Consider the following 14576-nt stretch of genomic DNA (forward strand, 5'->3'; position numbering starts at 1 on the left):
AGGATTTATAGTTAGTTTTGATCTTAGGATTAATTAATAATTCTGACTGAAAAATAGCTGCAACACCTCCACCTCTGCCTGTAGTTCTAGGAATGTGAAAGTTTAAATAGTTAGCTGGCGTAGCTTCATTAATACTAACATAATCCTCTTGCTGTAACCAGGTTTCCGTAAGACAGAATAAATCAAGTCATTGACTAATAAAGACTTATTTGGGAGGGATCTGATATTCAGTAGGCCACACTTTATTGTCTTATTTTCAGATTTTATTAGATCCATTGTTTTTATTTTTAGGAGGTTTCCATTATTAACCCCAGAAGTGTTTTTGTGTTGTTCAATTCTTACTGCTGGGGAGTTGTATAAGGTCAGAATGGGGTTTTGGGTGGGCGGCGGCAGGTGGGAAGCTGCAGAAAAGTGTGTAGGACTACAATTCTGCCTCCTGGTCCCAACCCTGAGTTGTCAATTTAGCTGACTAACAAAAGAGTCCATATTGCTAGATAAGAGAGCGGCTCCATCCAACGTGGGATGGATGCCATCTCTCCTAATAAGACCAGGCTTTCCCCAAAAAGCGCTCCAATTATCTATAAAACCCACGTTGTTATCGGGACACCACCTAGACAACCAGCGGTTGAAGGATGACATGCGGCTAAACATGTCATCGCTGATTAAATTTGGCAAGGGACCAGAGAAAACTACGGAGTCCGACATGCTCTTGGCAAAGTTACACACCGAAGCAACATTCATTTTAGTGACCTCCGCTTGGTGTAACCGGGTGTCGTTACCGCCGACGTGAATTACAATCTTACGGTATTTACGTTTAGCCTTAGCCAGCAGTTTCAAATACGATTCAACGTCGCCCGCTCTGGCCCCAGGAATGCATTTGACTATGGTCCCCGGTGTCTCTAGAGCCACGTTTCTGACTATGGAACTACCTATAATCAGGGTTTCTGCCTCAGCGGGTGTGTCGCCGAGCGGGGAAAATCTGTTAGAAACGTGAACAGGTCGGTGGTGGCCAGTGGGTTTTGGTTTGGGGCTACGCTTCCGCCTGACCGTCGTCCAGCCCGCCTCGGCTCCCGGCTGCGCGGGAACTGCTGAGGGACCGCTAGCTGCCCTGGCTGGTAGCGCCGCACTGGCTAATGGGGGCTTGCTGACTAACTGCTTCCCTAACTGAGTGCGGAGCTGGGCTTCTAACTCACAGAGCCTCGCCTCCAAAGCTGCCAAGCTGCTACACTTAATACACCTACCGTTATCACTAAAGGAGGCGGAGGAGTAGCTAAACATCAGACACACCGAGCAAGAAAAGGCAGGGGACCGGGGTGTGGGAAGAGAGCTAGCAGCCATGCTAAAACCGAGTGCTTGAGCTGTTTATGTCAGTAAACAGAAAGCCAAAGATCCCGAAAATAAATGCAATATATAGAACAGTGGTTTGGGAAGATATTGTGCGCTAAAGTGAGTGGTTGGTTAACAATAGATAGAAGTTAGAAAGAAGTTAAAGGAGCCAACGGCTCGTAGCAATCCGCAGTGACACACGCTAGGGAAACAGGGAATGACACAATACGTTACCGCAACCTTACACAAAGATCTGGATTTCTCTACTCCAGTTGGACATGATCCCAACAGAGCTGAGGTGTTTGTTTCCCTCCTCTTCCTCTTTTTTTTGACTGCATTTCTTCACAAGTTGTGGATGAAGCAATCAGATGTTGGTGGTCAGAGGTCAAGTTTAACCTGTTCAGGAGGAGAAAGGAGACTTTCTACACATGGAACATTATTCATCCAGGAGTGGAGAGCTGTTGTGGAGCTGTTTTCTAGCAGAAGCATGGGTCGGGACAGACGCACAGGAACGCCATCCAGACATGTTACCTGTTATTTTATAACATGTTTTAGAACAGATAAAATACATGAAACAAGGTCTGGTTACAACCTGAAGCACGCTGCTGCTTCTTAGTGAGAAGTGATGGATATGAATCCCAGCCCCAGAAGCTCTGATCCCTCCTGCATTAGTCATCTTCATCATCATCATCGCTGGTCTGGAAGACGTTTTATCTTTATGTAGACATGGCAGATATTCTGCCACGTCCTGTACTTCTGGGACAAAAACAGGGAAACTCCAGGACCTGATCCAGTATTTTGCCTCCATTTCTTTGACATTCTGTCCCGATCAGTCCTGATCTGGGTCCTGATGAGTCCCGTCCAGGTTAAAGTTTAACTCCTGGAGCACAATGAAACCGTTGGTATGTTTCCCCCATGAAGGGAATCTGTAGGGCTTTGTGGTCCAACCGGATCAAACTGGATCAGAGTACTATCAGGTTTGAGGGTTTTGGGTTTTTAGGTTGTCCGGTGACCACCGAGTCCTTGTTCCACAGATGTTGTCTAAATCTCATTCTATGACAAATGACTTTTTACAAATCTTACTGCTTTCCTAAAGCACAACCGAGTCTGTTCTCTGAGAAACGGGCCTGCCGCTGACAGAATCAGGCCTCGGTTTTGTCAAACGGAGGTCTAACCCCCCTGTCTCTTCCTCCAGGGTTGTGGAGAACGGTCAGGAGCGGGTGGAGATAGAGGAGGATGGCCACCTGCGGTCGTTGACCATTAACGGGAGGGAACAGCTACTGCGACTGGAACACAAGTGAGGACCGGACCCGGTTCCGGTGGAGATGATACCTTGGCACAACCAGCCCGATGAGCTGGAGCTCCAGACAAAAGAACTGGTGTTTTGCTGTTAGTCTGATGTAAATGCTTGAGTTCTGTCCAGTCCCACGGACCAACCCCCGGATCCACACCTCCTTCCCCCCAATGATCCCCCTCCAACCCTGCAGACCCCTGTGCCCCCTCCCATCACTGACTCCCATTTCTCCATGATCCATATTCCACGACTTGGACATTTTTATGCATCATTCGGTTCCATTTTTCGTTTTTTGGACCGGTCCTGGTGTTCTGGCTCAAGATGTGGCTCAGTCGCTCTTACTGGGACCTTGGAATGGTTCTGAAGAATCACCGGACCTTGACGTGGTTCCGACAGCAAACCGGACCGCGGCGTGGTTCTGTTAGCTAACCAGACCGCAGCGTGATTCTGTTAGCTAACCGGGCCGCGGCGTGGTTTTGTTAGCTAACTGGACCGCGGCGTGGTTCTGTTAGCTAACTGGACTGCGGTGTGGTTCTGTTAGCTAGCTGGACCGTGGCGTGATTCTGTTAGCTAACCGGACCGCGGTGTGGTTCTGTTAGCTAACTTGACCATGGCGGGTTTCTGTTAGCTAACCAGACCGCGGTGTGGTTCTGTTAGCTAACTTGACCATGGCGGGTTTCTGTTAGCTAACCAGACCGCGGTGTGGTTCTGTTAGCTAACTTGACCATGGCGGGTTTCTGTTAGCTAACCGGACTGCGGTGTCCAGGCTAACACGTAATTTTCAGGAGGAAAAAAGAGCTCTTGTTTTATAAAGTTTTGGGAATTGAAAAGAAGTTAATTCACTCCACTCCACCTCCCCCTCCACAAGTCTCACCTCACCCTCTCTCATTTACTTTCTGTCAAGATTCTTTTTTTTTTTTTTTTTAATTTTACTTAAAAAGAATAATAAATGTAAAGTCAGCTGGATGGATTCCAGATTTTTTTTTCCGTTAAAATGTGTTTTTATTTATTATTTGCATGCTGAATTTTATTCTAAATGTTGAAGCTGCATCATGATGCACACGTGACAAAAGGCATTCTGTAAATGAAGAACTTTGTGTACTCTGGAAATAAATCTGGGTTTCCATCCTGTCAGGATGCTCAAATATCGCCTGGCGCTTCTTTTCCATCGCTGCTTCAGATCAATGACGTTTCCAATTTTAGTTTCTGCTGCTCAGCATTGATTCTGTTACACCTTCATGCTGTAACATTTCTGTTTCACATGACACTCTTCAGACCAGATCATATAATAATAATTAATAGTAATAATAATTTATTATTATTATCATTATTATTATTATTATTATTATTAATGCAAAAGGCATTATGATAATAATCTTGTGTGAGGTGGTTTGAATACAGCGACGTTGAGAATGAAAATTTTTGCATTACTGATAAGAATAAAATAGAAATAAAGACAAAGTCAATATCTTAAATAAAAATTATGAATAGAAAAGTCATTCGTATAAAAATGTACAAAAACGGCATAATCTTGTAATAATAATGTAAAGGCAGCTGCCTTCAGGAAAAGGTTGTCTACAGTTTGAATCTGTTTTGTTGAAGGGTTTGTTTTCTTTTGCACATATGTTCAAAAGTTTAGTAGTAAAAGTAATTAAATTGGTTTGATCCATGTTTTATCTGCTGATATGTTCTCTTACTTGCAACATATGAAATATGAAAATGATGCTGAAGCAAACCAAATCAATCTGCCGACGACAGTATGGCGTGAGACAACAAATGATTCAAGACATCGGGATGTTAACTGTAGAAAACGATCAAGCAGCAGGGAAATAAGCACCAGCAAGACAGTCTTTGGTTGGCTTAGCAGGGGAGCCAATCAGATCGTAAAGGTCACTGGTTCGAGTCTCCTTCGGGGGAGAATTTGAGTTTCTTTCAGCGTTCACTGGTCCTCCAGCCTTACATATCTGCTCTTAAATCCACACAAAGAAGGTCATCATGTTTTCCACTTTACAGCGGCGTGGCGGCTGTGATGGCTGGCTTGGTCCTGTGTGGCTGGAAGGTGTCACAGACAGCAGGTATCATCCCTTCTGAGAGCTGCGGGATCTCCAGCGTGCACAGAAGGAGCAGGGCGCTGCCACTCCAGAGAGAATTTTGCAGCAGTTTTTGCAGTGTAGACATGAAAAGGAAACAGCGATGTGCTTTTTGTTTTGGTTTTAGTTGTCATAAAACGGGCAGTCTGGATGGTCTAATAATCGTTTTATGTAGGAGTCAAATGATGCAGCTGTGATGCTGAAATGAAAAAGCTTTTCTGCATTTTTTCCATTCAAACTGAATTGTGGTGCCTATTTGTGGGTCATATTTTACTAAATGAAATGTTAAATGTCCCTTTCTTTATCTTAATGAGTAACAAAGTGAATAGTCAAAGAAGAAAGTGCAGTTTGGATTTTTTATTATTCATTTTATTTATGACAAAAAAATGCATGTATGCTGTGAAAATGAAGAAACATTTCTCCTAATCCATTTTAATTTGGATTGTGGTGCAGAATCTTGCATAGTCCGGTTGCCTGACACCGAACCTCCTGGTCGCCTCCTGATGTGTCTGTCGGGCTTCGAACCTGCGGCGGAGCAGAACACAGTGGAACATGGAGACGTGCTTTATCTGTGAGGGGGCGTGAGAGGAGCTTCTCTCTGCTGCAGGTTGCTGAAATAAAGGAGCTGTTGATCTGAGCTCTCCTCAATCCAATTATCTCCTCTCATCCCTTCTCTCCCTGCGCGCGGGGCCGGCGGGTTCACTCCTTCCTTCTCTCCGCGCCGCGCGGACCTCCAGCTGCGGGACTCAGCCATCAGCTGCGGGACACCGAGCCACGGGGTGGGAGGACACACTTCTCACCGCATCTCACACAGGTACGACCCGGACAGCTTCTGGTCCACCTCAGCCACAAAGAAAGTTCATGGGAAACTTAACTCAGCAGACCGAACCGGACCGACTCTTGTTTTACTGTGAGACAGGAGCGGGTCAGAACCGCTTTCTAAGGTGATTAAGACCCGACCCTGGTCACAGGGAGCTCCGCTCCGACAGGACGGAAGGCAGAGTCCTTCCCGGACCTCTTCAGGTTTTGGTTCTGGGTAGTGGACCGAACCAGAAAATTTATTCTGATGTTGGCAGGTTGATGAGGACAGACTCTCAGCGCGAGCTCGCTTCCTGACGTAGACATGTCCTTTAATGTCCCAGGAGGAGATAGAAGGTCTATAATTAACCTGAGCCGCGATGACGCGGCGGGGATTTAGGGTTACACAATCAGTCCCAGGACTACCTGTCCCCCAGGACGGGACTTCCTGCCCCCCAGGAAGAGAACGGGGACTTCCTTTCCCCCCGGGACGGGAATAGGGACTTCCTGCCCCCCAGGACGTGGACCAGGACTTCCTGTCCCCAGGACCTGGACCAGGGCTTCCTGTTCCCCAGGACATGGACCAGGACTTCCTGTCCCCCAGGAAGGGAACGGGGACTTCCTGTCCCCCAGGACGTGGACCAGGGCTTCCTGTTCCCCGGGACGGGAACAGGGACTACCTGTTCCCCAGGACGTGGACCAGGACTTCCTGTCCTCCAGGACGGGAACAGGGATTTCCTGTTCCCCAGGACGTGGACCAGGACTTCCTGTCCCCCAGGACGTGGACCAGGACTTCCTGTCCCCCAGGACATGGACCAGGGCTTCCTGTTCCCCAGGACGTGGACCAGGGCTTCCTGTCCCCCAGGACATGGACCAGGGCTTCCTGTTCCCCAGGACGTGGACCAGGGCTTCCTGTTCCCCAGGACGTGGACCAGGACTTCCTGTCCCCCAGGACGTGGACCAGGACTTCCAGTTCCCCGGGACGGGAACAGGGACTTCCTGTTCCCCAGGACGTGGACCAGGGCTTCCTGTTCCCCAGGACATGGACCAGGGCTTCCTGTTCCCCGGGACGTGGACCAGGACTTCCTGTTCCCCAGGACGTGGACCAGGGACTTCCTGTCCCCCAGGACGTGGACCAGGACTTCCTGTCCCCCAGGACGTGGACCAGGACTTCCAGTTCCCCGGGACGGGAACAGGGACTTCCTGTTCCCCAGGACGTGGACCAGGACTTCCTGTTCCCCGGGACGGGAACAGGGTCTACCTGTTCCCCAGGACGGGGACTACCTGTCCCCCAGGACGGGAACAGGGACTTCCTGTTCCCCAGGACGTGGACCAGGACTTCTTGTCCCCCAGGACGGGAACAGGGACTTCCTGTTCCCCAGGACGTGGACCAGGACTTCTTGTCCCCCAGGACGGGAACAGGGACTTCCTGTTCCCCAGGACGTGGACCAGGACTTCCTGTCCTCCAGGACGGGAACAGGGACTTCCTGTTCCCCAGGACGTGGACCAGGACTTCCTGTCCTCCAGGACGGGAACAGGGACTTCCTGTTCCCCAGGACGGGGACTAGGACTACCTGTCCCCCAGGACGGATATCCTGTCTCATGGTTCTCTAAAAGAAAGATTGGACCAGACCGTCTTCTGATAGATGAAGGTTTTCCCCCCTAAAGTTTTGGGCTGTAAATAAGAGTAAAAGACGGAAACAGAGAAGATGTTCTTCAACCGGTTATGATGTCTGGAGATCCGTTTCATTCTCAGCAGCTCGGCGCCGTTCAGAAGCAGGTCTGATGCGTTGGGAGATCAGGAAACCGATAATCTGTACAGATAATCTCCGTCAGGAAGGCATTCTCTTCTTTGTCATTAATCCAGGATCCTGCACGGACCTGGACTCACCAGGACTCATGTGGACTCACTAGGACTCCTGTAGAGTCACCAGGACTCATGTGGACTCACCTGGACTCATGTGGACTCACCAGGACTCATGTGGACTCACCTGGACTCATGTAGAGTCACCAGGACTCATGTGGACTCACCTGGACTCATGTGGACTCACTAGGACTCATGTTGACACACCAGGACTCATGTGGACTCACCAGGACGCATGTGGACTCACCTGGACCCATGTGGACTCACCTGGACTCATGTGGACTCACCAGGACGCATGTGGACTCACCTGGACCCATGTGGACTCACCTGGACCCATGTGGACTCATCTGGTTCCTGGCTCTGGTTCCAGATTCTGGTTTCAGGCTCAGGTTCCAGATTCTGGTTTCCAGAATCTGGTTCCAGATTCTTGTTCCGGATTCTGGTTCCAGGCTCTAGGTCCTGTTTATGGTTGTTGATTCCAGTTCTGGCTCTGGCTCCTGGCTCTGGTTCCAGATTCAGGTCCCAGACTCCAGTCCTTGCTCTGGTTCTAGATTCTGGTTCCAGGCACCAATTCTGGCTGTGGTTCCAGGTTCCAGTCCAGGCTCTAGGTCCAGATTTGGGTCCAGGGTTTGAGTCCAGGTTCTGGTTCCAGGCTCCGGTCCTGGCTGTGGTTCCAGATTTTGGTTCCACGTTCCAGTCCAGGCTCTGGGTCCAGACCCTGGTCTAGGTTTGGGTCCAGATTCTGGCTCCAGTTTCCAGTCCAGGCTCTTGTCCAGGTTCTGGTCCAGATTCTGGGCCCAGACCTTGTTCCAGGTTCTGGTCCAGGTTCTGGGCCTGTGGGACAGGATGAAGGTGATTCTGATCAGACTTCTCTGATGTTTTTGCAGACATGGATCTCCTGGACTCTGGCGGCCTGAGCAGATCCAGGTGAGCCTCGTGGACCCGGGAGACCCTCCCCAGACCGCCCCCCTCTCTTCTCCAACGTCATCAGGTTGATTTGGACGAGTTTCCCTCTCTCTCTCTCTCTCACACACACCGAGCTGGTGAGGCGGCGCCGCCGACAGACCAGACATGGCGGACCGGGTCAACTTCAGCACTCCTAAAGTCACCCCCCGCCCCACCACCACCCCCGCCCTCCCCCCTGAGCCCATCGACATCATCCGCACCAAAGCCCGGTCCCGGCGGGTCCAGCTCAACGTAGGGGGTCTCTCTCACGAGGTTCTGTGGAGAACGCTGGACCGGCTGCCACGGACCCGCCTGGGCCGGCTTAGAGACTGCAACACCCACGAGTCGCTGCTGGAGATCTGCGACGACTACAGCCTCCCCGACAACGAGTACTTCTTCGACCGGCACCCGGTGGCCTTCTCCTCCATCCTCAACTTCTACCGCACCGGGAAGCTGCACATGATGGAGGAGATGTGCGCCTTGTCCTTCGGCCAGGAGCTGGACTACTGGGGCATCGACGAGATCTACCTGGAGTCCTGCTGCCAGGCGCGCTACCACCAGAAGAAGGAGCAGATGAACGAGGAGCTGAGGAGGGAGGCGGAGACGCTGCGGGACAAGGAGGGAGAGGAGGAGAACCAGGGCTGCTGTCCCGACAAACGCCAGCAGCTCTGGGACCTTCTGGAGAAACCCAGCTCCTCCGTGGCTGCAAAGGTAACACCACACATGCTGAGGGTCCTGATCCTGGTCCAGGTCCTGGTTCTGGTCCTGGTAATGATAATGGTCATGTTCCTGATCCTGGTCCTGGTCCAGGTCCTGGTTCTGGTAATGGTCATGTTCCTGATCCTGGTCCTGGTCCAGGTCCAGGTCCTGGTTCTGGTAATGGTCATGTTCCTGATCCTGGTCCAGGTCCTGGTTCTGGTCCTGGTAATGATAATGGTCATGTTCCTGATCCTGGTCCTGGTCCAGGTCCTGGTTCTGGTAATGGTCATGTTCCTGATCCTGGTCCTGGTCCTGGTCCAGGTCCAGGTCCTGGTTCTGGTAATGGTCATGTTCCTGATCCTGGTCCAGGTCCTGGTTCTGGTTCTGGTAATGGTCATGTTCCTGATCCTGATCCTGATCCTGATCCTGGTCCAGGTCCTGGGAATGGTCATGTTCCTGATCCTGGTCCAGGTCCTGGTTCTGGTTCTGGTAATGGTCATGTTCCTGATCCTGATCCTGATCCTGGTCCAGGTCCTGGGAATGGTCATGTTCCTGATCCTGGTCCAGGTCGTGGTCCGTGTCCTGGTAATGGTCATGTTCCTGATCCTGGTCCTGGTCCAGGTCCAGGTCCTGGTTCTGGTAATGGTCATGTTCCTGATCCTGGTCCAGGTCCTGGTTCTGGTTCTGGTAATGGTCATGTTCCTGATCCTGATCCTGATCCTGGTCCAGGTCCTGGTAATGGTCATGTTCCTGATCCTGATCCTGATCCTGGTCCAGGTCCTGGGAATGGTCATGTTCCTGATCCTGGTCCAGGTCGTGGTCCGTGTCCTGGTAATGGTCATGTTCCTGATCCTGGTCCAGGTCCTGGTTTTGGTAATGGTCATGTTCCTGATCCTGATCCTGATCCTGGTCCAGGTCCTGGTTCTGGTTCTGGTCTTGGTAATGGCCATGTTCCTGATCCTCGTCCAGGTCTTAGTTCTGGTCTTGGTCCTGGTCCTGATCCTGGTCCAGGTCCTGGTTTTGGCTTTGGTAATGGTCATATTCCTAATCCTGATCCTGTTTCTAGTCCAGGTCCCGGTTCTGGTAATGATCATGTTCCTGATCTTGATCCTGATCCTGGTCCAGGTCCTGGGAATGGTCATGTTCCTGATCCTGGTCCAGGTCGTGGTCCGTGTCCTGGTAATGGTCATGTTCCTGATCCTGGTCCTGGTCCAGGTCCAGGTCCTGGTTCTGGTAATGGTCATGTTCCTGATCCTGGTCCAGGTCCTGGTTCTGGTTCTGGTAATGGTCATGTTCCTGATCCTGATCCTGATCCTGGTCCAGGTCCTGGTAATGGTCATGTTCCTGATCCTGATCCTGATCCTGGTCCAGGTCCTGGGAATGGTCATGTTCCTGATCCTGGTCCAGGTCGTGGTCCGTGTCCTGGTAATGGTCATGTTCCTGATCCTGGTCCAGGTCCTGGTTTTGGTAATGGTCATGTTCCTGATCCTGATCCTGATCCTGGTCCAGGTCCTGGTTCTGGTTCTGGTCTTGGTAATGGCCATGTTCCTGATCCTCGTCCAGGTCTTAGTTCTGGTCTTGGTCCTGGTCCTGATCCTGGTCCAGGTCCTGGTTTTGGCTTTGGTAATGGTCATATTCCTAATCCTGATCCTGTTTCTAGTCCAGGTCCCGGTTCTGGTAATGATCATGTTCCTGATCTTGATCCTGATCCTGATACAGGTCCAGTTCCTGGTTTTAGTTTTGGTTTTGGTAATGGTCATATTCCTGATCCTGATCCTGATACTGGTCCAGGTCCTGGTTCTGGTTCTGGTCTTGTTCCTTGTAATGGTCATGTTCCTGATCTTGATCCTGATCCTGATCCTGGTCCAGGTCCTGGTTTTGGTAATGGTCATATTCCTGATCCTGATACTGGTTCAGGTCCTGATCCCAGTCCTGTTCCTGGTCCTGGTAATGGCCCTGTTTCTGATCCAGGTCCTGTTCCTGTTCGTGGTCCTAATCTTGGTCCTAATCCAGGTCCTGGTCCTGGTGCTGTTCCTAAACCTGGTATTAGTCCTGTTCCTGATCCTGCTTCTGGTTATTATCCAGGTCTTGTTCCTTTTCCTGGTCCCGGTCCTTATTTAAGTCCTGTTCCTGTTCCTGGTCCTGATCTTGGTACTAATCCAGTTACTGGTCCTGGTCCTGTTCCTCATCCTGGTAATGGTCCTGTTCCTGATTCTGGTCCTTTTCCTGATCCTGGTCCCAATCCTGGTCTTGGTCCTGTTCCCGTTCCCCTTCCCTTTCCTGATCCCGATCCTTATCCAGGTCCTGTTCCTGTTCCTGTTCCTGGTCCTAATCTAGGTCCAGGTCCTGGTTCTGGTCCTAATCATGGTCCTTTTCCTTTTCTTGGTCCTGATCCTGTTCCTGATCCTATTTCTGTTTCTTTTCCTGTTCCTTGTCCTAGTCTTGGTCCCGGTCCCGATCCTGATCCTAGCCCTGGTCCTGATCCTTGTCCTGTTCCGCTTCTGGTACCTGTTCCTTTTTCCTGTTCCCTGTCCTGGTCCTGGTCTTGGTCCCGGTCCCGATCCTGATCCTAGTCCTGGTCCTGGTCTATGATCTGGTCCTGGTCCACATCTTGGTCCTGTTTCTGATCCTGGTCCACATCCTGGTGTTGATCCTGATACTTTTCTTGGTCCTGGTCCAAGTCCTCGTCCTGATCTTGGTCCTAGTCCTAGTCCTGGTCCCGGTCCCGATCTTGGTCCTAGTCCTGGTCCCGGTTCCGGTCCCCATCCTGGTCCTGGTCTTGGTCCTGGTCCTGATGGAGGTCCTGGTCCTGGTCTTGGTCTTGGTCTTGGTCCTGGTCCTGATGGAGGTTCTAGTCTTGGTCTTGGTCCTGATGGAGGTTCTGGTCCTGATGGAGGTTCTGGTTCTGGTCTTGGTCCCGGTCCTGATGGAGGTCCTGGTCCTGGTCCTGGTCTTGGTCTTGGTCTTGGTCTTGGTCTTGGTCCTGGTCCTGGTCTTGGTCTTGGTCCTGGTCCTGGTCTTGGTCTTGATGGAGATTCTGGTCCTGATGGAGGTTCTGGTTCTGGTCTTGGTCCTGGTCATGGTCTTGCTCATGGTCCTGGTCCTGGTCTTGGTCTTGGTCTTGGTCCTGGTCCTGGTCTTGGTCTTGGTCCTGGTCCTGATGGAGGTTCTGGTCCTGATGGAGGTTCTGGTTCTGGTCTTGGTCCTGGTCCTGATGGAGGTTCTGGTCCTGATGGAGGTTCTGGTTCTGGTCTTGGTCCTGGTCCTGCTGAAGGTTCTGGTCCTGATGGAGGTTCTGGTTCTGGTCTTGGTCCTGGTGTTGCAGATCTGTGGCAACCCTCCACAAAACCAGTACCTTCCAGACCTGCAGACGAAGGCTTCCTACAGGTCCTGGAAGCCCACCAGCAGACCAGTGGCTGCTACTGGCCAGACTGGGACGTGACCAGTTTATTCTGCATTGGTCAGGCTGTCTCTGATGGGACGACTGGAAACCTCTGCTGACCGCTGGTTTAGGATGTGAAGAGTGACTCTTGCGGGTCGGGGTTCTGGTTCTGCTCCGGCCTCGTCTCGGTCCAGACACCTCGGCTGCGTTAGGAAAACCTGCTTCTGGCGGACCGGACCAGATCGGAGCCAGCTGGGCTTCCAGTTCTGTTCGCCTCCAGCACTTAGACAGACATGAGAGCTGGCTGGACAGACGGAGGGAGGCGTGACAGCTGTTACCACGGCAACCAGATCATAGTCTCCGACGTGGAAAGTCACATGGTTTCAGGTCCACGAGGGTCTGCAGTGAGAGCCGGACCCCTCCCCCCTTGCAGATGTTTGTTTGCAGGGTTACAGCTGAGGCCGCCATCTGGTCTATCTTTAGACATGCTGTTTATTCCAGACGTGTTGCTGTTGGCATCGCGGACTACGTTGATATTCCATCATTTCTGCTGCGTGGTCATGTCTCCAACATACCGTAGCGTCAACCTGAGAAATGTTTCCATTTCTGGTCACCGAGGGGAGGCAGCGGCCACGACCATGGCAGCGGCCGTCTGCTGTCTGCCTGTTAGGGGGCGGGGCTTTCGTTCAGGCTCATTGTGTCTGTAAGTCGTGGGACTGGCCACTGCTGGTCTTTAGACCTCCTTGGACCTCCGCTGGTCTTTAGACCTCCTTAGACCGCCGCTGGCCTTTAGACCTCCTTAGACCGCCGCTGGCCTTTAGACCTCCGCTGGCCTTTAGACCTCCTTGGACCTCCGCTGGCCTTTAGACCTCCTTAGACCGCCGCTGGCCTTTAGACCTCCGCTGGCCTTTAGACCTCCTTGGACCGCCGCTGGCCTTTAGACCTCCGCTGGCCTTTAGACCTCCTTGGACCTCCGCTGGCCTTTAGACCTCCTTAGACCGCCGCTGGCCTTTAGACCTCCGCTGGCCTTTAGACCTCCTTGGACCGCCGCTGGCCTTTAGACCTCCGCTGGCCTTTAGACCTCCTTGGACCTCCGCTGGCCTTTAGACCTCCTTAGACCGCCGCTGGCCTTTAGACCGCCGGTGGCCTTTAGACCGTCGGTGGCCTTTAGACCGCCATGTGAGCTGGAACTGTGGCGTCAGCAGATTAACTCTGATCATCTCCGCCTGTGACTGCGTCAGCCCGCTCCGACATTAACCAATAGGAAGTCCACCTCCTGGTGACATCAGCAGCGCAGTACAACAGCAGATTAGAGAAGAGGTGTTCATGTGGACGATACAACGGTGGAACCGGACCCCGTCCTTTAATAGAACCAGACCCCGTCTTCTAACAGAACCGGATCCCGTATTCTAATAGAACCGGACCCTGTCCTCTCATCGAACCGGATCCCGTCCTCCAACAGAACCGGATCCCGTCCTGTAATAAAACCGGATCCCGTCCTTTTAATAGAACCGGATCCCGTCCTTTTAATAGAACCGGATCCCGTCCTTTTAATAAAACCGGATCCCGTCCTTTAATAGAACCGAGTCACGTCCTTTTAATAGAACCGGATCCCGTCCTTTAATAGAACCGAGTCACGTCCTCTAATGGAACTGGATCACATCCTTTAATAGAACCGGATCCCGTCCTCTAACAGAACCGGATCCCGTCCTGTAATAAAACCGGATCCCGTCCTTTTAATAGAACCGGATCCCGTCCTCTAATAGAACCGGATCCCATCCTCTAACAGAACCGGATCCCATCCTCTAACAGAACCGGATCCCGTCCTCTAATGGAACCGGATCCCATCCTCTAACAGAACCGGATCCCGTCCTGTAATAAAACCGGATCCCGTCCTTTAATAGAACCAGATCCCGTCCTCTAATGGAACCGTATCCCGTCCTCTAACAGAACCGGATCCCGTCCTCTAACAGAACCGGATCCCGTCCTCTAACAGAACCGGATCCCATCCTCTAACGGAACCGGATCCCGTCCTCTAATGGAACCGGATCCCATCCTCTAACAGAACCGGATCCCATCCTCTAACAGAACCGGATCCCATCCTCTAACAGAACCGGATCCCGTCCTTTAACAGAACCGGATCCCGTCCTCTAATGGAACCGGATCACGTCCTCTAAC

At 51.7% G+C, this 14576-nt stretch overlaps 2 protein-coding genes across 2 annotated transcripts in view; both read left to right on the plus strand.

Moving 5' to 3' along the window:
* dnajb6a (DnaJ heat shock protein family (Hsp40) member B6a) overlaps window positions 1–3734 on the plus strand; it is a 15684-nt gene extending 11950 nt beyond the window's left edge. Inside the window, exon 8 of the mRNA XM_079243261.1 lies at window positions 2522–3734. Coding sequence (XP_079099387.1) covers window positions 2522–2627 — 106 coding nt within the window. The 3' untranslated portion in view covers window positions 2628–3734. The remainder of the gene's footprint in view (window positions 1–2521) is intronic.
* Window positions 3735–8443: 4709 nt separating this feature from the next.
* The window catches only part of LOC306758592 (potassium voltage-gated channel subfamily B member 2-like), a gene marked incomplete at both ends in the record, with an annotated part of 47267 nt that continues 41134 nt past the window's right edge, over window positions 8444–14576 (plus strand). Inside the window, one exon of the mRNA XM_079243919.1 lies at window positions 8444–9028. Coding sequence (XP_079100045.1) covers window positions 8444–9028 — 585 coding nt within the window. The remainder of the gene's footprint in view (window positions 9029–14576) is intronic.

The sequence above is a fragment of the Telmatherina bonti genome (genome assembly GCF_933228915.1).
Source record: "Telmatherina bonti genome assembly, chromosome: 7".
Taxonomy (NCBI): Eukaryota; Metazoa; Chordata; class Actinopteri; order Atheriniformes; family Telmatherinidae; genus Telmatherina; species Telmatherina bonti.